Source organism: Gadus macrocephalus, chromosome 15, assembly GCF_031168955.1.
Source record: "Gadus macrocephalus chromosome 15, ASM3116895v1".
In the NCBI taxonomy this organism is placed as follows: domain Eukaryota; kingdom Metazoa; phylum Chordata; class Actinopteri; order Gadiformes; family Gadidae; genus Gadus; species Gadus macrocephalus.
This window is the reverse complement of record NC_082396.1, coordinates 7,221,780-7,244,856: the sequence shown is the minus strand read 5'-3', so window position 1 is coordinate 7,244,856 and position 23,077 is coordinate 7,221,780. Positions and strand designations below refer to the sequence as shown.

Sequence of the window (23,077 nt, the reverse complement as noted above, 5' to 3'; positions counted from 1 at the left end):
CTCCTCCCTCTGTCTCCTCCCTCTGTCTCCTCCCTCTGTCTTCTCCCTCCTTCCTCTGTCTCCTCCCTCTGTCTCCTCCCTCCTCCCCTGTCTCCACCCTCCTCCCTCTGTCTCCTCCCTCCTCCCTCTGTCTCCTCCCTCCTCCCTCTGTCTCCTCCCTGTGTCTCCTCCCTCCTTCCTCTGTCTCCTCCCCCTGTCTCCTCCCTCCGCCCTCTGTCTACTCCATCTGTCTCCCCCCCCTGTCTCCTCCTTCCTCCCCCTGTGTCCTCCTTCCTCCCTGCCTCCCCCAGGACACTCTGAAGACCAGGGAGGAGTCTCTGGGCGAGTCCAGCAAGCTGCAGCAGTTCCTGCGGGAGCTGGACGACTTCCAGTCGTGGCTGTCCCGCACGCAGACGGCGGTGGCGTCGGAGGACATGCCCCACACGCTGGTGGAGGCCGAGAAGCTGCTGGCGCAGCACGAGGGCATCCACAACGAGATCCGCAACTACGAGGAGGACTACCAGAAGATGAGGGACATGGGCGAGGCGGTGACGCAGGGGCAGACGGACGCGCAGCACATGTTCCTCCGCCAGAGGCTGCAGGCGCTGGACACCGGCTGGAACGAGCTGAGCAAGATGTGGGAGAACCGGCAGAACCTGCTGGCCCAGTCGCACTGCTACCAGACGTTCCTCAGAGACACCAAGCAGGCCGAGGCCTTCCTCAACAACCAGGTACTACCATAGTACTGCCATAGTACTACCATAGTACTACCAACATAGAGTAAAACACCCAGCAGGCGGAGGCCTTGCTCAACAACCAGGTACTACCATAGTACTGCCATAGTACTGCCATAGTACTGCCATAGTACTACCATAGTACTACCAACATAGAGTAAAACACCAAGCAGGCGGAGGCCTTGCTCAACAACCAGGTACTACCATAGTACTACCATAGTACTACCATAGTACTACCATAGTACTACCAACATAGAGTAAAACACCAAGCAGGCGGAGGCCTTCCTCAACAACCAGGTACTACCATAGTACTACCATAGTACTGCCATAGTACTACCATAGTACTACCATAGTACTGCCATAGTACTGCCATAGTACTACCATAGTACTACCATAGTACTGCCATAGTACTGCCATAGTACTACAATAGTACTACCATAGTGCTACTATAGTACTACCAACATAGAGTTAAAGACCAAGAGGCCTTCCTCAACAACCAGGTACTATAGTACTACTACAATATTATTAGTAGTACCATAGTACTACTATAATACTACAAACATACAAACACTACTATAGAACTACTAGTAGTAGTACTAGGTTCTCCCTGGACTGTACCCTGTGAGGCTGTACTACAGCCCCACAGGGCCCCATCCCATAATAGGGCTGACGCTGGTTGTGCTGTGAGCAGGAGTACGTCCTGGCCCACACGGAGATGCCGGCCACGCTCCAGGGGGCGGAGGCCTCCATCAAGAGGCAGGAAGACTTCCGCACCACCATGGACGCCAACGAGGACAAGATCGTGGGCGTGGTGGAGGGGGGGCGTCGCCTGGTCGCTGACGGCAACGTCAACGGCGAGCGCATCCAGGAGAAGGTGGACTCCATCAACCAAAGGTGAGGGCTCAGAGGGCCCCTTCAGGTCACTTCAGTTTCCATTATTCATTGCTGCAGAATAACAACAAAATGTTGTTGGAGCAAAACACAGACAGGCATGTCGTTTTAGTAGTTCACCAATTGATACATAATTTAATCTCTATGAATCAATTAATCAATCACCCAGTACTTTACACATAATAACTACTCATAAATACCCCATAGACTCCCCATGACCAGTTAAGTGCTTAGTGCAATAAATAAATAGATAGAAACATCTGCTGGGGGTGGGGTTGTTGAGTGTTTTGCAGCAACGCATTTGCAGCAATTGTATATTGAATATATGTGTATTCAGTGTGCGCTTTGGGTTCCAGGCACCAGAAGAACCAGGGTTCTGCTACTGACCTTCTGATCAAGCTGAAGGACAACCGAGATCTCCAGAGGTTCCTCCAGGACAGTCAGGAGGTACTTGTGACTGTGTTTGTATATAACATGTGTATAACATGTCTATGTTTAAGTAACATGTGTTCATAACATGTGTTTGTGTATATAACATGTTTATAACATGTGTGTTTGTGTATATAACATATAACATGTACAAAACATGTGTGTATATAACATGCATATAACTTGTGTGTGTGTATATAGCATATGTATATAACATGTGTGTGTATATAACATGTGTATAACGTGTGTGTATATAACATGTGTATAACCTGAAGATAACATGTGTATAACGTGTGTCTGTGCAGCTGGCTCTGTGGGTGAATGAGAAGATGCTGACGGCCCAGGATATGACCTATGACGAGGCCAGGAACCTGCACAGCAAGTGGCTCAAACACCAGGCCTTCATGGCCGAGCTGCAGGCCAACAAGGAGTGGCTGGAGAAGATAGAGAAGGTAGGACCAGTACCAGACCAGTAACAGACCAGAAACAGACCAGTGGGCATGACCAGTAACAGACCAGTGGGCATGTCCAGTAACAGACCAGTAACAGACCAGGGGGCAGACCAGTAACAGACCAGTGGGCAGGCCCGTAACAGACCAGTAACAGACCAGTAACAGACCAGTAACAGACCAGTGGGCATGTCCAGTAACAGACCAGTGGGCATGTCCAGTAACAGACCAGTGGGCAGGCCAGTAACAGACCAGTAACAGACCAGTAACAGACCAGAAACAGACCAGTGGGCATGACCAGTAACAGACCAGTGGGCATGTCCAGTAACAGACCAGTGGGCAGACCAGTAACAGACCAGGGGGCAGACCAGTAACAGACCAGTGGGCAGGCCAGTAACAGACCAGTAACAGACCAGTGAGCAGACCAGTGGGCAGACCAGTACCGGACCAGACCAGGGCTGCCAGTAGAGACTCAGGCTGGTTGTATGGAGGCTCACTGGTCCGGGGGGAGAGGCTGTAGGAGGGGGGTGGACTGGGAAATGACTCGGAGGAACTTTAGAAACCAAACTGAGACTGTGAAGAAAAGAAGGTTTGGGCTGGAAAGACTGGTCGACCTTCTGGTCCAGAAGAAATCCTTCCTGAACGGTTTGGTTCCTGGTGAATCTTCAGTGTTTGGTTGAATACACCTGAACATAAATAACACAACATAACATGCTTCCCTCATCCCAGGACGGACTGGTCCTGATCGCGGAGAAGCCGGAGACGGAGAATATGGTGCATGAGCAGCTGGGCACCCTGCAGACCATGTGGGCGGAGCTGGAGTCCACCACCCAGACCAAGGCCCAGTGTTTGTTCGACGCCAACAAGGCGGAGCTCTTCACCCAGAGCTGTGCGGACCTGGACAAGTGGCTGGGCGGCCTGGAGGGCCAGATCCAGTCCGACGACTACGGCAAAGACCTGACCTCCGTCAACATCCTGCTGAAGAAGCAGCAGGTCAGCTCCCTTTGATTGGCTAAGGGTTCTCAGGGCCCCGCCCCCTGCCGGCCTGGACCTGTACTAGTACCTGCAGTAGTATGTGGATCCACCTGATTAGTACTTTAATTAAATAGTACTGATTAATTAAATATGTATATTGATGTAATATATCAGAGGGTGGTGTTCAGCCTGTCTGAGAGAGGGTGGTGTTCAGCCTGTCTGAGAGAGGGTGGTGTTCAGCCTGTCTGAGAGGGTGGTGTTCAGCCTGTCTGAGAGGGTGGTGTTCAGCCTGTCTGAGAGGGTGGTGTTCAGCCTGTCTGACAGAGGGTGGTGTTCAGCCTGTCTGACAGAGGGTGGTGTTCAGCCTGTCTGACAGAGGGTGGTGCTCTGCCCCCCAGATGCTGGAGTCGCAGGTGGAGGTGCGTGAGCGGGAGGTGGGGGAGCTGCAGGGGCAGGCCCAGGCGCTCCGTCAGGAGGGGAAGGACGGCGAGGAGGTGGACGGCCAGCGCGACGGCGTGGAGAAGAAGTTCATGGCTCTGCAGGCGCCGCTGAAGAAGAGGAGGGAGAACCTGATGGCCTCCCGGGAGATCCACCAGTTCAACAGAGACGTGGAGGACGAGATCGTAAGGCCCGCTGGACGCCTCACATCTGTCCTCTGAAGGACACCGTCTGTCCTCTGCAGACGTCCTACATAGGACAGAAGGTGTCCTACATAGGACAGAAGGTCTCCTCAGAGGACAGAGGGTCTCCTCAGAGGACAGAAGGTCTTCTCGGAGGACAGAAGTTGTCCTCTGGAGATGTCTTCAGAGGACTCCTTCTGTCCCCTGGATCAACTATTGTAGTCCCTTATCTTAACAGTTCCCCCCATTGTTTTGGAATCTAATGGTTTACGTTTAAGTGCTGAGGCGATGCCCTCAGGGCTCCATGTGACGTAGCACCCCGACCTCAGCTTTGTCCTCCCTGTGCAGCTGTGGGTGGAGGAGAGGATGGCCCTCGCTACGTCCACCGACCACGGGAACAACCTGCAGACCGTCCAGATGCTCATCAAGAAGAACCAGGTACAGCACCGACACACAGGCCGCTGCTCAGCCAGCCGGCCCCACTGTGTGTCCTCTGTGACCTCTGGGTGACCTCTGTGACCTCTGGGTGACCCCTGACCTCCAGACCCTGCAGAAGGAGATCGCAGGCCACCAGCCGCGCTACGACGACATCTTCCAGCGGAGCCAACAGGTGGTCCGGGGCGACGGCCACTCTGCCCAGCTCACGCGGCAGCGCTTGGACCAGCTGAAGTCGCTATGGCAACAGATGCGGGAGGAGACGGAGCGGAGGCACGGCCGGCTGGAGGAGGCGCGCCACGCCCAGCAGTATTTCTTCGACGCGGCGGAGGCTGAGGCCTGGATGAGCGAGCAGGAGCTCTACATGATGTCAGAGGAGAGGGCCAAGGTGGGCGGGGCAGGAAGTGGTGTATACTGATGGGCCACCTAACAGGAAGTGGTTTATACTGATGGGCCACCTAACAGGAAGTGGTTTATACTGATTGGCCACCTCACAGGAAGTGGTTTATACTGATGAGCCACCTAACAGGTAGTTGTTTATACTAATGGGCCGCCTAACATGAAGTGGTTTATACTGATGGGACACCTCACAGGAAGTGGTTTATACTGATGGGCCACATCACAGGAAGTGGTTTATACTGTTAGCATATCATGGCACCGCTCAGTCAGGAGTATTGTGAAGTCTTGATTGATCGTATTTTGATAGAGTTGACTCCTCCCCCAGGACGAGCAGAGCTCGGTTGCCATGGTGAAGAAGCACCAGATCGTGGAGCAGGCGGTGGAGGACTACGCCGACACAGTTCACCTGCTGTCCCAGACCAGCCGGGGGCTGGTGGCCCAGGGCCACCCCGAGAGGTACCGCCTGACGGGCAGGCTGCCGCCTTGCACGGTCGACTCCGCCGTCGTGTGAATGTGTGTATGAACGGTTGTGAGCTAAATTCCCTGAATAAGAATGTGTGTGAGTAAAAGTGTGTGTGTGTGTGTGTGTGTGTGTGTGTGTGTGTGTGTGTGTGTGTGTGTGTGTGTGTGTGTGTGTGTGTGTGTGTGTGTGTGTGTGTGTGTGTGTGTGTGTGTGTGTGTGTGTGTGTGTTCCTGTGGTGCTGCCACAGGAGGCTGTGGTTTCAGACAGAGGAACCCATTAGACCCGGTGTCCTGGATGTCCTGTATATGGTACATAAAGACTGTCCTCCCCTCCCCTGTGCAGCGAGCGCATGGGCATGCGGCAGGCCCAGGTGGACAAGCTGTACGCCGGCCTGAAGGACCTGTCTGAGGAGCGCCGCGGGAAGCTGGACGAGCGCTTCCGCCTCTTCCAGCTGAACCGTGAGGTGGACGACCTGGAGCAGTGGGTGGCCGAGAGGGAGGTGGTGGCCGGCTCCCACGAGCTGGGCCAGGACTACGAGCACGTCACCGTACGTCCAGCTAGCCTAGCCTGTAGCCTAGCACGTCACCTTAGGTCAAGCTAGCATAGCCCGTTGCCTAGCACGTCACCGTACGTACAGTTAGCCTAGCCTGTAGCCTAGCACGTAGCCAAGCACGTCACCTCAGGTCCAGCTAGCCTAGCCCGTAGCCTAGCACGTCACCGGCGGTACAGCTAGCGTAGCCCGTAGCCTAGCATGTCACTGTATGTACCCTATAATAGCATGTAGCCTCTCATGCAGCCTACAGGTCATGTAGGTCTACCTAGCACTAGCATTTAGCCTAGAATGTAGCACAGCAGTTCACTGTAGTTCGCACCTCATCTTGCTACTGATGCTAGCACTAGTAAGTAGCAAAGCATCCTCTGCCGTCCATGAGGATCCCCTGTTCTCTAGCAGCAGGGTGACTCCAGCCTGGCCTCTGACCTCTGAACTCTGACCTCCAGATGCTGCAGGAGCGTTTCCGGGAGTTTGCCCGCGACACGGGGACGATCGGCCAGGAGCGCGTGGACGCGGTGAACCGGCAGGCGGACCAGCTGATCAACGGCGGGCACGGCGACGCGGCCACGGTGGCGGAGTGGAAGGACGGGCTGAACGAGGCCTGGGCCGACCTGCTGGAGCTCATCGACACGCGCACGCAGATCCTCGCCGCCTCCTTCGAGCTGCACAAGTTCTACCACGACGCTAAGGAGATCCTGGGCCGCATCCTGGACAAGCACAAGAAGCTGCCCGAGGAGCTGGGCCGCGACCAGAACACCGTGGAGACTCTGCAGAGGAAGCACTGCACCTTCCAGCACGACATCCAGGCCCTGGGGACGCAGGTACACACACACTGTATACACTATATACATTAAATATACACTATATACATTATATATGTACTGCACCTTCCAGCACCACATCCAGACCCTGGGAACCCAGGTTATATATAAACTGTATACTTTATGTACATATACATTATATACACACTATATACATCAGATACATTATTCATTATATATACATTATATACACTATGTATACATTATATACACACAGTACCTTCCCCAAGGCAGAGTGAACTCTTTATCTGCACCGGTTCAGAGTATAACTTTTACTTTGAGGAATCCTGGATTGAAGATCGGTGCTTTTACTGAGGCTTTTACTTTGACACTGCTTCCAGGTGAGGCTGCTGCAGGAAGACGCCGTGAGGCTGCAGTCGGCCTATGCTGGGGACAAGGCCGACGACATCCAGAAGAGAGAAGGAGAGGTCAGTCTTCCTCTTAGCTAACCACCTCCACCAACTAACTCCAACAACCTCCACCAACTGCCTCCCCCAACTTCCTCATTCTACATCCAACTACCTCCACTAACTACCTCTAACTACCTCATTCAACTACCTCTAACCAACTCCACCAACTACCTCCAACTACCTCATTCAACTACTCCCAACTACCTCTACCAACTACCTATTAAAATAACTACTCCTCACATACTAAAATAAACCACATCATTAAACTAATCACTTCAACCTTATTGAACTAACTACCCCCCACTTACTAAACTAACTACCTCATTATACTCACAACCCCTCACTTAATAAACAAACTACCTCATTAAACTCACAACCCCTCATTTACTAAACGAACTACCTCCCTAAACTAACCACTCCAGCGTGTTTAGTGGATGGACCTGAAGACATTCTGATGACATCACACAGGTGACGTCATACGTGCTGTCCCAGGGGTCATTAGATCAAGCCCTCAGAGGTGGGACACCGATAGGATAACCCACTTCTCTCCAACCAATCCTAGTCTCCTTCTGCCCCACCCCCCCTCCTCCCCCTCCCCCTGCACCGGTCTTTCTGTGCTGTTGATTGGAAGCTGATGGTTGGAACCTGAGAACCAATCAAAATGAGGTCTGACACCAGTGGGGTCGGAGCAAATCATTATCTCCCCAAATCCAAACCATGAGAGCTTTTAGTTCAGGTGTTATCTCTAAACTAGGCGTTTCGGCGAGCGTGTCCAGCAGAACTTTTAGTGGACGACTGCTGTCCTGTTCCCCATCACAAGATGGGTCCCCAGGTTCTGAGTATAAACAGAGCCCTGGTCTGTTAAAACCAATGGACGGCTAAAGCTGAAGGTGCTGTTAGAAGAGGCTCCCTGATGATGTGTTAAAGTGCTGTCGTTGTGTTTTGACCACCACGCCCCCCAGAGGCGAGAGCGAGAGGTGAGACTTTATCTCTCATGTATCCCAAACCCATTGGCTTTGCAATCATTTTAATTTGGAGGACTTTATATTATATATTTACGGTCTATATCTTATTTTGTGATTTTCAGTATTATGACTAAAATGTTGCGAATAGCATTTTAGTATTATGTTTGTGTAGTTTCTACCTTTCAGTATTGCAGTAGCAATTTGTTACTGAAATACAGAAAAATTCCAAACACACACAACTCATTTCCCCAATGAATCCTCAAAGTCCCTAAAAATCAGCAAACAGATGTGTTTAGTGTCCCAGGTCAGCGCCGGTCCACTAAAACAGCTGGTAGTTAAGATCCCTCTTTCATTTCTTTGCTGGGCTGCTCGAATCGTTCCAAATCTCCCACATTGTTTTTGCTGCTAGCCAGATGCTCGCGAGCTGGCTAACTGGGTGCTAGTAAACACCTCCGCAAAAACTACTGCTCCCGCTCCTATGGTTCTGTTACTATCAAGGACACCTCTGCTGCAGAGGTTCCCTTGAGAAAGTTGCCTTGAATGTTGCATGGTTGACGCCGCCGTCTGACTTGGTGTAAAAGCAGTCGGTAAAGAAGGACCATGAGTATAGCAGGTAGGGGAGGGTTTACTGTCTGGACAGCTATATCATGGTCATCTAATATTTGGCTATTGTCTAGCTAATGTTTTGCTAGTGACAGGCTCATGGTCAGCTAATGTTTGGCTAGAGGCTAGAGTGGCTAGCTAATGTTTTGCTACTGGCTAGCTGATGGCTAGCTTATGTTTTGCTATTGACTAGCTAATGTTTCGTTACTAACAGGCTCATGTTTTGTTAGAGGCTAGCTCATGGCTAGCTAATTTTCTTTCAAATGGCTAGCTCATGGCTAGCTAATGGCAGCCACCCTGGGTTCCAGAAGGTTCTAGAGGGTCATGTTCTTGTGTTTTCCGGTTCGAGAGGAGTTTGAAGAGTTCTGTTTAGCTTTTAGAGGGTTCCGAATGGCTTTGGTGTGTCGTGGTTCTAGAGGGTTCTGAAGGGCTCTGGTCGGTTCAGGCTCTGGATGGTTCCAAAGGGCCCTGGTATGCTGTGGTTCTAGAGGGTTCTGAAGGGCCCTGGTATGCTGTGGTTCTAGAGGGTTCTGAAGGGCCCTGGTATGCTGTGGTTCTAGAGGGTTCCAAAGGGCCCTGGTATGCTGTGGTTCTAGAGGGTTCTGAAGGGCCCTGGTATGCTGTGGTTCTAGAGGGTTCTGAAGGGCCCTGGTATGCTGTGGTTCTAGAGGGTTCCAAAGGGCCCTGGTATGCTGTGGTTCTAGAGGGTTCTGAAGGGCCCTGGTATGCTGTGGTTCTAGAGGGTTCCAAAGGGCCCTGGTATGTTGTGGTTCTAGAGGGTTCTGAAGGGCCCTGGTATGTTGTGGTTCTAGATGGTTCTGAATGGCCCTAGTATGTTGTGGTTCTAGAGGGTTCTGAGGGTTGCCGTCTGGTGTGTTCAGGTTCTGGAGGCGTGGCAGAACCTGCTGGAGGCGGCTGAGGGCCGCAGGGTGCGGCTGGCGGACACCGGGGATAAGTTCCGCTTCTTCAGCCTGGTGAGAGACCTGCTGCTGTGGATGGAGGACGTCATCAGGCTGATCCTGAACCAGGAGAACCCCAGGTACACACACACGCACACACACACACACACACACACACACACACACACACACACACACACACACACACACACACACACACACACACACACACACACACACACACACACACACACTCAAATATACAAAGAAACACACATTTAGAGATTGGATTATAATGTTAGTGTCTCTGAGTCTGATTGTGTGTGTGTGTGTGTGTGTGTGTGCGTGCGTGCGTGTGCAGGGATGTCTCCTCGGTGGAGCTGCTGATGAACAACCACCAGGGCATCAAGGCAGAGATTGACGCGCGTAACGACAGCTTCACCTCCTGCATCGAGCTGGGGAAGACCCTGCTGGCCCGCAAGCACTACGCCTCCGAGGAGGTAGGGGGCGCCACCGCACACCGCCACGGAACACCTCCTCAGAGCACCTCCTCAGAGCACCTCCTCAGAGCAACTCCTCAGAGCACCTCCTCAGAACACCTCCTCAGAACACCTCCTCAGAGCACCTCCTCAGAGCCGCTCCTCAGAACACCTCCTCAGAGCACCTCCTCAGAACACCTCCTCAGAGCACCTCCTCAGAGCACCTCCTCAGAACACCTCCTCAGAACACCTCCTCAGAACACCTCCTCAGAACACCTCCTCAGAGCACCTCCTCAGAACACCTCCTCAGAGCACCTCCTCAGAACACCTCCTCAGAGCACCTCCTCAGAGCACCTCCTCAGAACACCTCCTCAGAGCACCTCCTCAGAACACCTCCTCAGAGCACCTCCTCAGAACACCTCCTCAGAGCACCTCCTCAGAGCTCCTCTAGAGGACGGCAGGGCCTCCTCACTCTAGAGCTCCTCTAGAGGACACCAGGGCCTCCTCACTCCTAGAGCTCCTCTAACTCTGCCCCCATCCCCTCTGTTTTCCTCCTCAGATCAAAGAGAAGCTGTTACAGTTGACGGACAAGAGGAAGGACATGATTGACAAGTGGGAGGACCGGTGGGAGTGGCTAAGATTGGGTAAGAAGCTCTTGGGTTGGAGAGTGACCAGGGGTTGGAGAGTGACCAGGGGTTGGACTGTGATCAGGGGTTAGGGAGTGACCAGGGGTTAGAGAGTGACCAGGGGTTAGAGAGTGACCAGGAGTTCGAGAGTGACCAGGGGTTGGATTGTGATCAGGGGTTAGGGAGTGACCAGGGGTTAGAGAGTGACCAGGGGTTAGAGAGTGACCAGGGGTTAGAGAGTGACCAGGGGTTAGAGAGTGACCAGGAGTTTGAGAGTGACCAGGGGTTGGACCGTGACCAGGGGTGAGAGAGTGACCAGGGGTTGGAGAGTGACCAGGGGTTGGAGAGTGACCAGGGGTTGGAGAGTGACCAGGGGTTGGAGAGTGACCAGGGGTGAGAGAGTGACCAGGGGTTGGAGAGTGACCAGGGGTTGGAGAGTGACCAGGGGTTGGAGAGTGACCAGGGGTTGGAGAGGGACCTGGGGTTTGAGATTGATCTGGGGTTTGAGATTGATCTGGGGTTAGAGAGTGACCAGGAGTTAGGGTTAGAGAGTGACCAGGGGTTAGGGTTAGGGTTAGAGAGTGACCAGGGGTTAGGGTTAGAGAGTGACCAGGAGTTAGGGTTAGAGAGTGACCAGGGCTTAGGGTTAGGGTTAGAGAGTGACCAGGGCTTAGGGTTAGGGTTAGAGAGTGACCAGGGGTTAGGGTTAGGGTTAGAGAGTGACCAGGGGTTAGGGTTAGAGAGTGACCAGGGGTTAGGGTTAGGGTTAGAGAGTGACCAGGGGTTAGGGTTAGAGAGTGACCAGGGCTTAGGGTTAGGGTTAGAGAGTGACCAGGGCTTAGGGTTAGGGTTAGAGAGTGACCAGGGGTTAGGGTTAGGGTTAGAGAGTGACCAGGGGTTGGAGAGTGACCAGGGGTTGGAGAGTGACCAGGGGTTGGAGATGGACCTGGGGTTTGAGATTGATCTGGGGTTAGAGAGTGACCAGGAGTTAGGGTTAGAGAGTGACCAGGAGTTAGGGTTAGGGTTAGAGAGTGACCAGGGGTTAGGGTTAGAGAGTGACCAGGGCTTAGGGTTAGAGAGTGACCAGGGCTTAGGGTTAGAGAGTGACCAGGGCTTAGGGTTAGAGAGTGACCAGGGCTTCAGTGTTGTGCCTGAACGCGTTCATTGAACGATAGTTCATGAACTCGTTCATATTTTCGGCGAACGTGAACTGAACGTACTGTATTACTGCCTGATGAACATTACTGTGAACTCGTTCATTCTGGTGTCTGTGAACGGCACGCGCACTCGGTTTAAAGGCACCCAGTGCAACTTTCGAGGCTTAAAAATAAACATTCAATTTCTAGTCTTTTTTACACGTAGTAAGTTTCAATAACTCCATACCATTACATACCGACATTTAAGCAGCAAAGATGAGACGTCGTTGTGTGGTGAGAACTGATACAAAATCGATAACAACAACAATGCCGCCATTTTCTTTATTTTTTGTAACCTACAATAAATAAAGCAGGCTTCCAGTCAATGGAAAAATGGCTTCTCCCCACCGGCGATTGTTGTTGTTTACGATTTTCTATCAGTTCTCACCACACAACGACGTCTCATCTTTGCTCCTTGAATGTCGATATGTAATGGTATGGAGTTATTGAAACTTACTTTGTGTAAAAAAGACTAGAAATTGAATGTTTATTTTTCATTGAATGTTTACATAAAGATGCACTGGGTGCCTTTAACTTCGTTCAATTGGGGGGTTATTTGTTTATCAAAACGGCGGATGCGCGCGCAGAATGATTTGTTTGACCGGTTGCCATGGTTATCTCCGTGTGTTTCATTTGCAGTTGCGGCGTTGTCAGCTTACTGTTACATTAAACTGCAATCAGAAAATGCGGTTATATGCTATAGACCCTATAGTGTCTGTGGTGTAAAGGCTGGGACGAATTAAAAAATATAAATACACTTTATGTTGAAAGTATAGACCGTCCCGATTCCCATTGAAACGAATGGCGCGGTGATTATTCTTCAGAACGAGATCTGTTAAATAGTGAAAAATGAATCAAACTGTAATCAGACAACACGGTTATATGCTATGGACCCTAGAGTGTCTGTGGTATAAAGGCTGAGACGAATTTCGAATTATAAATATGTACAATCCATAACGTTATCTCCCGCTGGCTCATAGCTCAGCGGACTAGAATACCTCCTAGAATCATTGCTTGTTGGCCGGAAACGTAAATGGGGGCTGTTTACGTTTGGTTGTAGTCTTTTCGCTCGGTTCTCCGACTCAACAGTAGGGCTAGAACCGAGCGAAAAGACTACAACCAAATTTGAACTACAACCAAACTAGTTCCCTTTCCGCTTCCGGCCAACGAAGCAATGAGTCTTCCAACAGAAATCAATGGGATTTACAAAATGCGCTAAATGTACAATACATTTTCGCTACGATGCTTGATTCAACCACTCTATATCATCCTAGACAAATCACGAAGTGGGCTCGATGTTCAAAATACCGGAAAAAAAATAATAGCTCACACAGCAACATATTGAAAAAAAGAACTATGAACTAGTTAATTTTTTGGAACTCTGAACTTAGTTCAAATCTTTGAATTATGAACGTTGAACTGAACTAGTTCATTTTAAAATTTGTGAACTGAACTTTGAACTAGTTCACGTAGAAAGTGAACTATCCCAACACTGCAGGGCTTAGGGTTAGGGTTAGAGAGTGACCAGGGGTTAGGGTTAGAGAGTGACCAGCTGGTTCCTGTGCTCAGTTCTGGAGGTGCACCAGTTCTCGCGGGACGCGGGCGTGGCGGAGGCCTGGCTGCTGGGCCAGGAGCCCTACCTGTCGGGCCGGGAGGTGGGCCAGAGCGTGGACGAGGTGGAGAAGCTCATCAAGAGGCACGAGGCCTTCGAGAAGTCCGCCGCCACCTGGGAGGAGCGCTTCTGCGCCCTGGAGAGGCTGACCACGGTAGGAGGAGCAGGAGGAGGAAGAGGAGGAGCACCTGATAGAAGGGGAGGGAGGAGGAGGAAGAGGAGGAGCACCTGATAGAGGGGGAGGGAGGAGGAAGAGGCGGAACACCTGATAGAGGGGGAGGGGGGAGGAGAAACACCTGATAGAGGGGGAGGAGGAAGAGGCGGAACACCTGATAGAGGGGGAGGGGGGAGGAAGAGGAGGAACACCTGATAGAGGGGGAGGGGGGGGAGGAGAAACACCTGATAGAGGGGGAGGGGGGAGGAAGAGGAGGAACACCTGATAGAGGGGGAGGGGGGGAGGAGAAACACCTGATAGAGGGGGAGGGGGGAGGAAGAGGAGGAACACCTGATAGAGGGGGAGGGGGGGAGGAGAAACACCTGATAGAGGGGGAGGGGGGAGGAAGAGGAGGAACACATGATAGAGGGGGAGGGGGGGGGAACACCTGATAGAGGGGGAGGGGGGGAGGAACACCTGATAGAGGGGGAGGGGGAAGAGGAGGAGGGTCTCATAATGTGTGTGTGTGTGTGTGTGTGTGTGTGTGTGTGTGTGTGTGTGTGTGTGTGTGTGTGTGTGTGTGTGTGTGTGTGTGTGTGTGTGTGTGTGTGTGTGTGTGTGTGTGTGTGTGTGTGTGTAGATGGAGTTACTGGAAGTGAGAAGAAGCCAAGAGGAAGAAGAGAGGCGGAGACAAGCTGCTGAGGCTCCGCCCACAGAGGAGGCAGAGACACAGCAAAAGTGTGTTTCAGTGTGCATGTGTTATAGTGTGTTAGTGTATTATAGTGTGTGTGCTATTTAACAATTGTGTGTGTGTGTGTGTGTGTGTGTGTATGTTATAGTTACTATAGAGTCGGGGACCCTGAATGAATCTGTGTAAACTGGCAGTTTACACAGATTAAGATGTTCAAATGTATTTAAAAAAGGTTAAGCTAAAACATGCTTAGATAAAGTTCATAAATTGTGTTAAGAAATGTGTTTAAAAACGCACAAAGATGTTTTAATGTTTCAGAAATATGTTTAAAATGTTTAAAAAATATGTTTCAAATGTTTTAAAATTATGATCAGAGATGTTTAAAATGTGTAAAATAATTAGGATAGCTTTCAAAACACAGGTCTTTAGAAAAAAAAAAATTGGGGGGGGGGGCTCAGCTGAATTTTTTTCTCTGAGGGGGGGCTCACTCTCTCACACTTTGAAAACCCCTGTTATAGTATGTGTGTTATAGTATGTTAGTCCGTTAAGTGGGTGTGTTAGTGTGTGTGCTCAGAGGCATGCTAAGGTTTATATTATCTAACAATCTGTCTCTCCCTCTCTCTCTCTCCCTCTCTCTCCCTCTCTCTCTCTCTCTCTCCCTCTCTCTCTCTCTCTCTCTAGGGAGATCGAGGTAGAAGAGAATGGTTTCCCCAGTGAGCAGGACTCTCCCAGGGTTAGTTACAGATCTCCTGCATACCAGCAGTACAGCAGCACCCTGCAGAGAGGGAAGAGCCCTGCCCCCTTAACTTAACATACACCTTAATACATACACCTAATACACACACCTTAAACACACCTTAATACACACACCTAACAGACACACCTTAATACACACACCTAATACACACACACACACACCTTAATACACACACCTAATACACACACACACCTTAATACACACACCTTATACACACACACCTTAATACATACACTTTATACACACACACCTTAATACACACACACCTTAACACAAACACCTTAATACACACACACACACACACACACACACACACACACACACACACACACACACACACACACACACACCTTAATACACACACCTTAACACGCACCCTAATTCACAATGACCTTATACACACACACCTTAATACACACCGTAATACACACCTTAATTCACACATACCTTAATACAAACCTTAATACACACACCCTGACCTTAATACAAACACACACACACACACACACACCTAATACACACACACCTTAACACACACACACCTTATACACACACACACGTCACACACACACCTTAATACATACACCAAAAACACATAACCCTTAATACACACACACACACACACACACACACACACACACACAGACACACACACACACACACACAGACACACACACACACACACACACACACACACACACACACACACCTTAATACACACTTTTATACACACACCCTCACCTTAATAAATACACCTTATTACACACACCCTGACCTTAATACATAAACACCTTAATACACACAACTTAATACACACACACACCTTAATACACACACCATAATACACACACCATAATACACACACCCTCACCTCAATAAATGTACCTTAATACAAACACACCCTGACACACACCTCAATATAACATAATAATATTATTTCACTTTTGATTTCCTTCGACCTTCTAGCAGGAGTGTGTGTGTGTGTGTGTGTGTTGTGTGTGTGTGTGTGTGTGTGTTTGTGCGCACCACACTGAATGGGACTTTAAGAAATGCACTGAAATACAAACACACCTCCAATTATTTACCCCTCCTCTCCTCCTCTCCTCCTCTCCTCCTCTCCTCTCCTTCTCTCCTCCTCTCCTCCTCTCCTCTCCCAGCCCAGCCTCCTCTCCCTCATCATGTGTCTGATCCTACATATGATCCTTTATGAACTCACCATGTAGCTCTCAACTCACACACACAGGCTCACACACAAACTCTATCAGCACTTTAAAATGAGTCAGTTCGAGTCTTACAATAAATGATCCATCAGTAGAGTTCCAACGACCAGCGTCACTATTCCATCTACTATGTTTCATTTACAGATTATGTCCAAAGAGTTTATCTAGGGACAAACATCCTATATTTAATACCTACCGCCACAAATATATTCAGTGTTTGACTGGTACTGAATATACATGAAACATGAACCCATTTCACCCCCATTCCATCCACGTGTGTGTGTTTCTGTGTGTGTGTGTGAGTGTGTGTGTGTGTGTGTGTGTGTGTATGTGTCCACACTCCTTCCTGAGTAGACGTTCTCATGTTTAGTTTAGCGTGTCATCATAACGTGACATCATGTGTAGCATCATGTCAGCATCTCGTGACGTGGGTCATGTAACATGTGGTCTTTCTGTTTGATGGTGTTACCGTGTTGCCCTGAACACATGCCCGTCAATAAATCATCATTAGTTATATTATTACATGCTTCTTTTACTGGCTGTTTGTTGTGTGTCTGTTAGTTCTGGTTGTGTTGTGTGTCTGTCTGTTCTGGCTGTGTTGTGTGTCTGTTCTGGCTGTGTTGTGTGTCTTTTTGTTCTGGCTGTGTTGTGTGTCTATTTGCTCTGGCTGTGTTGTGTCAACTTGTGTGTCTGTTCTGGCTGTGATGTGTGTCGGTTGGTTCTGGCTGTGTTGTGTGTCTGTTGGTTCTGGCTGTGTTGTGTGTCTGTTCTGGCTGTGATGTGTATCTGTTGGTTCTGGCTGTGTTGTGTGACTGTTCTGGCCGTGTTGTGTGTTTGTTCTTGCTGTGTTGTGTGACTGTTCTGGCTGTTTTGTGTGTCTGTTTGTTCTAGCTGTGTTGTGTGTCTGTTCTGGCTATGGTGTGTGACTTCTCTGGCTGTGTTGTGTCTTTGTTCTGGTTGAGGTGTGTGTCTGTTCTGGCTGTGATGTGTGTCTGTTGGTTCTGTCTGTGTTGTGTGACTGTTCTGGCTGTGTTGTGTCTTTGTTCTGGTTGAGGTGTGTGTCTGTTTTGGCCGTGTTGTGTGACTGTTCTGGCTGTGTGTAGGTTGTTTCGTGTATGTGTTTTACATTGTAGTAGTATTAAGCATGAAGTAAGTATTATCTTTATTATTTCATGTCACTTCATGTCATCCTGTGTTCCACCGTCTAGCTTCTCCATGATCAATTTATCTGATCTACCTGATCTATATATCTTATCTTCGTATGATGCTCTATGTTTTCATGTGACGGTAGGGTGTTAATGGTTAAGGTTTATGGGTGTTAAGGTTTAAGGTTGTTTTATAAACCAGTTCTCACCAGTTTTTATCTTAAAATCGTAGAAAGGTTAAAATGATGATTATGATGTCATCTTGCTACAGTATTTATCAATGGGATGAATACTATATATATACACTACCTGGTGGTTTGTGGTATAAAATACGTTGTAGTATTATCTATCAGTTTGTGTCAGTAATAACATTAGTATGTGTTAGTAATAGTATTAGTATGTGAAAGTAATAGTATTAGTATGTGTTAGTTATAGTATTAGTATATGGTATAAATAGTATTAGTATGTGTTAATAATAGTATTAGAATGTGGTATTAATAGTATTAGTATGTGTTAGTCAGAGTAGGAGTAGGCGTAGGTCTGATCTAAAAGCTCCCAGGATTGGTCGGCCGCCAAGCAGCAAGACTGTCCTGATTGGCAGAGCAATGGACACGCCTGGTAATGGGGTAATGAGTGACCAATCAGAGTGCAGTGGAACAATCAAGTTATTAATAATATTAATAATAATCATAGCAAACAATTCTCTGGAGGATTGTTTATATACGGTTGGTTTGGCCCTATCCTCTCTTTTTTTTCTCTGTCTCCCTCTCTCTGTCTCTGTCTCTGTCTCTGTCTCTCTCTGTCTCTGTCTCTCTGTCTTTCTGTCTCTCTCTTTCTCTCTTTCTGTCTCTCTCTTTCTCTCTCTCTCTCTCGGTCTCTCTCTCTCTGTCTCCCTCTCTCTGTCTCTGTCTCTGTCTCTCTCTGTCTCTGTCTCTCTGTCTTTCTGTCTCTCTCTTTCTCTCTTTCTGTCTCTCTCTTTCTCTCTCTCTGTCTCTCTCTCTGTCTCTGTCTATCTATCTCTCTCTCTCTCTCTCTCTCTCTGTCTCTGTCTCTGTCTCTGTCTCTCTCTCTCTCTCTCGGTCTCTCTCTCTCGGTCTCTCTCTGTCTTTCTCTCTCCCTGTCTCTCTCTTTCTGCATGTGTTTGCTGTGTCTACTAAGGTTTGGTAACAGCTCAGTTTGATGGCAGCTCATCGTGTGTTGCTGTTTGCTGCCACCTGCAGGTGATCCTGCGTTACAACGGCCTAATCACGCTCACAGGGTTGTTCCTAACCTTTAGCTGACAGCCGTGTGGTACTGGTGTGTGTACTGGTGTGTGTACTTGTGAGTGGTACTGGTTTGTGTACTGGTGTGTGCACTGGTGTGTGTCTCCAACCCATGTCTCTGGTTTCCAGGGCGACGGGGAGGTGGTGAACGGGGGCTCTGAGCCAAGCCCTGTAGGGTCTCCCGGGGACGGTCGCAAGGGCCAGGCTGCTACGCTTCCCGCCAAAACGCAGCTGGCCCCGCCCCCCTCGCAGCTGGAGGGTTATCTGCACCGCAAGCATGAGTGGGAGGGGCCTAATAAGAAGGCTTCTAGCAGGTACACACACACACACACACACACACACACACACACACACACACACACACACACACACACACACACACACACACACACACACACACACACACACACCATTACTGTAGCTATCCTCCCCCACCCTACACACACACACACCACACTCACACACACACACACACATCAAAGTGTGTATATATATATGTAGTGTGTATCATGTATCTGCAGGTCCTGGCACCGTGTGTACTGCGTGCATGGTGTGTATTGATGTGTGTACCATGTACCAGGTCCTGGCACCATGTGTACTGCGTACTGAACCAGGGAGAGCTGGGCTTCTATAAGGACCAGCGCAGCGCGGTGCAGGGGCTGCCGTACCACGCCGAGGTCCCGGTGCGGCTGCAGGGGGCCCTCGGCGACGTGGCCCTGGACTACAAGAAGAAGAAACACGTCTTCAAACTCAAGTCAGTCCCCGACCCCAACTCCGTCCCAGGAATAATACCATAATATAAGATAACGGAAGATAATGAGGTCATGGTGTATATATATATATACTGTATATAGACTTATCTAAAGAATAATATCATATCCTAATATAAGATAATGGAAGATAATGAGGTCATATATATATATATATATATATGACCTATACTAATCTAAAGAATAATATTATATCATAGATAATGAGGTCATAAATTTTTATTGAAATATTATCTATAGATATTTAGAATCATAGATCGATCGATCCAGACAGATCGATCGATCCAGACAGATCGATATGGTTGGTTGATAAATTGATAGGTTGCCATAGTAATGGAGTGTTTGTTTTGCATCCCCAGATTGATGGACGGTAACGAGTATCTGTTCCAGGCCAAAGACGAAGTAAGGAACTCATTCAGGACCGCCTCTTCCTGTGGGAGGGGCTAACATCCTGTTGTGTTAGTGTGTTGATGGTCTCTAAGTAACGCTGTGTGTGTGTGTGTGTGTGTGTGTGTGTGTGTGTGTGTGTGTGTGTGTGTGTGTGTGTGTGTGTGTGTGTGTGTGTGTGTGTGTGTGTGTGTGTGTGTGTGTGTGTGTGTGTGTGTTAGGAGGAGATGTCCTCGTGGATCTCTGCGGTGGCATCAGCATGCGCCCCGCCCCCCGGGGGTCTTGAGGTGACCCCCAGCAGCCATAGCACGCCCGCCGCCACCGCACGCGCTCAGACGCTCCCGGCCTCGGTCGCCATAGCAGCAGAGTCCAGCCCGGGCAAGAGGGAAAAGGACAAGGAGAAGCGCTTCAGTCTGTTCAGCAAGAAGAAGTAGAGCTCCTCCTCCTCCCTCTATTCTCTCCTCCTCTCCCCTCCTCCTCCTCCTCCCTCTCCTCCTCCTCCCCCTCCTCTCCCCTCCTCCTCCTCCCCCTCCTCTCCCCTCCTCCTCCTCTAAGCAGAGTGCGAATCCATCAAAGCTCCAAACTGCATCACTTCCTGTTCGGCTTTCGACGCGTCCCTTCTTCCTGTTTTCCAGATGAGGACCTGGTTGAAGACACTGAAGGATGTGACGATGGAGGAGCCTCCAATACTTCATGAATTACCTGTTGTGTAGTATGATCAATATTATGATTATGATTCTTATTATTCTATTCCTCTTGATGCTGATCGTCTGTGTTGCTTTGGTGATGGTGGTCATGAAGAAGAGCTACGTCATCTGGTCCTCAGGGAGGGGTGGTGTAGGGCGATGGAGAGGGGGCAGTAGAGTGTTGACCTGTGGTGCTTTAAACTGTCAGTAGAGGCTGTGTAAACAATAACTAACTAACATGCTCCTATAATATAAAAATAATAATATAATAACTCGACCACTACTACTAAGAACTCCGGGTTGAAGAGGCTTCATTCTGGTTTTCTAAAGACGTAAATACACTTCAATGTTTAACAATCTAAGATGAGGCAGTAGGATCCATAAGACTCGGTATATATTGGATTATTTTATTTGAAACATACAATTCTGCCCTTAGTTATTTCAATGATTGTTTTCCTAGAATAAGTATTTAGAGTTGATATGTTTCATGTTTCTTTAGATGGGCTTCACGTGCTTCTGTTTGATAAAGATAGCGCGCTTTCCTCTGTCACTGTAACTATAGCAACACGATATGTCTACATTGCACAATCAATGCCACGTTGGGGCGGGGGGGGGGGGGGGGGGTCGCTTGTTTTGCAGTAACGGCTGGGGGGTGGGGGGGTCAGGGGTCACATGTAGTCTGGTCCCTCTGTTACTTTTGTGCAAAAAGCCATTAAATGCTTTTAAAAATAACAAAGTGACATGTGTCTCCTTACTGTGGATTAAAAGTTATATGTAGACTGGGCGGCTCCCAGTATAACTAGTAGAAGACTGTGGTTATACTGGGCAGTTCCCAGTATTTATTTATGGATATATAATGTCGGGGAACAGATGAACTAGTCGTTGTTTATTGTTGGCTACATTAGCCTCTTTAGGAAACCAGCCCGAAAACAAACAACACAACTTTACATTGTATTGCACGCACAGCAAGACCGTGCAATGCATAAATTGGTGACCAGAATAAAGTAGCAATGTATCAAGTGTGCAAGAACTTTTAAAATCGACATTAAAATGACCAACGTGGTACAAATACAAAGAAAGTACATCTCTGCACGGGCGCAGCCATTTTTGTTGAGAGCGTCATCAATGCTCTCGGTCTACTCTCAGAATTCCGAGAGATTAATACAAAAAGGGGGCGTGCCTCCGAGAAAAGCCGCAAGAAAGCTGGGAGATTTCCAACTCGGAAGGCTGGTGTCCGAGGATTCAGGAACACACTATTATTAACCAATCCGATTCATCTCCGTTAACTAATTAAAAAAATTCTTACAATTTAACAATGAATTATGTTGATAATTGTTATAAGCTGTTACGCTGAAGTAATTAATTAAAAACGAATGTCGATATATTGATGCACACAGCCAACTTGTTCGATTCTATTAAATATTTATATTTAAAAGAGATTTATTGATATCCCGGTCATCTTTATTCCCGTTATCATAAGGGACCATGTATTGAAGGGCACGATATCACCGGTCCTTCACCAGTCTGTTTGAGTCTCAACGAACCAGACTGACCTAGGAACTCACCGGTTCTTCACTGGTTCTTTACCGGTGGGCAAACGTTCTGTTATCTTTTTATTTGTAATTTCTTCGGCCTTTACTTTGAAGAACAACACTCGGAAACTGAACCCATCCGGTGGGAAGCTTGACGTTGTTTACAGCCCCGGTACCGGAGCTTCCCAGGTCGGCTACGGTACCGTAGAACTCCTGGTCCGCTACGGTACTGGAGCAGACCCCGTCCTACCGCACGGAGCACCCGGTATTATGCGGTAAGGACACCGCGTGTAGGACGAAGGTCACTGGAACCTTACGGCGCCGCACGGACCCGCGTCGAGACGCGGCGTCGCACGGACCCGCGCTCCAGACGTGGCGTCGCATGGCCCCTCGCTCGAGACGCGCACCCGGCCCCGTTCCCCGGTTCCGGTACCAGTGGTCCATCAATGATGGTTTCGTTCCACTCCGCCTCTGCTCGGCTGGGCGGGCGATGGAAATACAACTAAACGCGTCGTTACACTCAGCAGGTAAAGGAGGGGTTACCACTGGGAAATAATGTAGAACCAGTAGCATACTGGTTGTAATGGGCGGCTCCCAGTATAACTAGTAACAGACTGGTTCTACGTTGGGGCTCCCAGTAGAACCAGTAGCAGACTGGTTGCACTGGGAAGCTCCCAATAGAACCAGTAGCAGACTAGTTCTACTGTGCGGCTCCCAATAGAACCAGTAGCAGACTGGTTGTACTGGGCAGCTCTCAGTGTGAAGGGCTGATTAGCAGGGAAGGAGGTGACAGCCTCCTGTCTGACCACCTAAGGAGGAGAGAAGGGAGCAGGTAAGGAGAAAGGTAGGAGAGAAGGGAGCAGGTAAGGAGACAGGAAGGAAAGAAGGAGAGAAGGGAGCAGGTAAGGAGACAGGGAGGAGGAGCAGGAGGTGAA

The 23,077-nt window shown here is 49.2% G+C and overlaps 2 protein-coding genes and 1 long non-coding RNA gene across 7 annotated transcripts in view; 2 read left to right on the top strand and 1 right to left on the bottom strand.

Moving 5' to 3' along the window:
* The window catches only part of LOC132472867 (spectrin beta chain, non-erythrocytic 1-like), a 40,209-nt gene extending 18,972 nt beyond the window's left edge, over nucleotides 1-21,237 (top strand). Inside the window, exons 22-43 of the mRNA XM_060072673.1 lie at nucleotides 291-710; nucleotides 1,405-1,607; nucleotides 1,961-2,051; nucleotides 2,339-2,485; nucleotides 3,212-3,475; nucleotides 3,856-4,080; nucleotides 4,426-4,515; nucleotides 4,622-4,900; nucleotides 5,237-5,367; nucleotides 5,717-5,921; nucleotides 6,374-6,748; nucleotides 7,090-7,176; nucleotides 9,608-9,765; nucleotides 9,987-10,125; nucleotides 10,664-10,748; nucleotides 13,496-13,692; nucleotides 14,333-14,430; nucleotides 15,065-15,116; nucleotides 18,897-19,081; nucleotides 19,348-19,521; nucleotides 19,897-19,939; nucleotides 20,146-21,237. Coding sequence (XP_059928656.1) covers nucleotides 291-710; nucleotides 1,405-1,607; nucleotides 1,961-2,051; nucleotides 2,339-2,485; nucleotides 3,212-3,475; nucleotides 3,856-4,080; nucleotides 4,426-4,515; nucleotides 4,622-4,900; nucleotides 5,237-5,367; nucleotides 5,717-5,921; nucleotides 6,374-6,748; nucleotides 7,090-7,176; nucleotides 9,608-9,765; nucleotides 9,987-10,125; nucleotides 10,664-10,748; nucleotides 13,496-13,692; nucleotides 14,333-14,430; nucleotides 15,065-15,116; nucleotides 18,897-19,081; nucleotides 19,348-19,521; nucleotides 19,897-19,939; nucleotides 20,146-20,358 — 3,861 coding nt within the window. The 3' untranslated portion in view covers nucleotides 20,359-21,237. The remainder of the gene's footprint in view (nucleotides 1-290; nucleotides 711-1,404; nucleotides 1,608-1,960; nucleotides 2,052-2,338; nucleotides 2,486-3,211; nucleotides 3,476-3,855; nucleotides 4,081-4,425; nucleotides 4,516-4,621; nucleotides 4,901-5,236; nucleotides 5,368-5,716; nucleotides 5,922-6,373; nucleotides 6,749-7,089; nucleotides 7,177-9,607; nucleotides 9,766-9,986; nucleotides 10,126-10,663; nucleotides 10,749-13,495; nucleotides 13,693-14,332; nucleotides 14,431-15,064; nucleotides 15,117-18,896; nucleotides 19,082-19,347; nucleotides 19,522-19,896; nucleotides 19,940-20,145) is intronic.
* On the bottom strand, nucleotides 15,283-16,118 carry LOC132472874 (uncharacterized). The gene is made up of 3 exons (XR_009529200.1): nucleotides 15,978-16,118; nucleotides 15,711-15,915; nucleotides 15,283-15,361 (listed from the first exon to the last, which is right to left on the bottom strand). It is a non-coding gene; the product is annotated as an uncharacterized LOC132472874 (long non-coding RNA).
* An 859-nt stretch (nucleotides 21,238-22,096) lies between the features above and the next one.
* Nucleotides 22,097-23,077, top strand: part of LOC132472868 (inactive ubiquitin carboxyl-terminal hydrolase 54-like) — a 17,174-nt gene continuing 16,193 nt past the window's right edge. For 2 of the 5 annotated variants that reach the window (XM_060072676.1, XM_060072674.1), the window contains exon 1: nucleotides 22,098-22,669. The gene's annotated coding sequence lies outside the window, so the exon portion shown is untranslated. Of the gene's footprint in view, nucleotides 22,670-23,077 lie in introns of all 5 variants that reach the window. The other 3 variants (XM_060072678.1, XM_060072677.1, XM_060072679.1) reach the window with 3 other exon arrangements.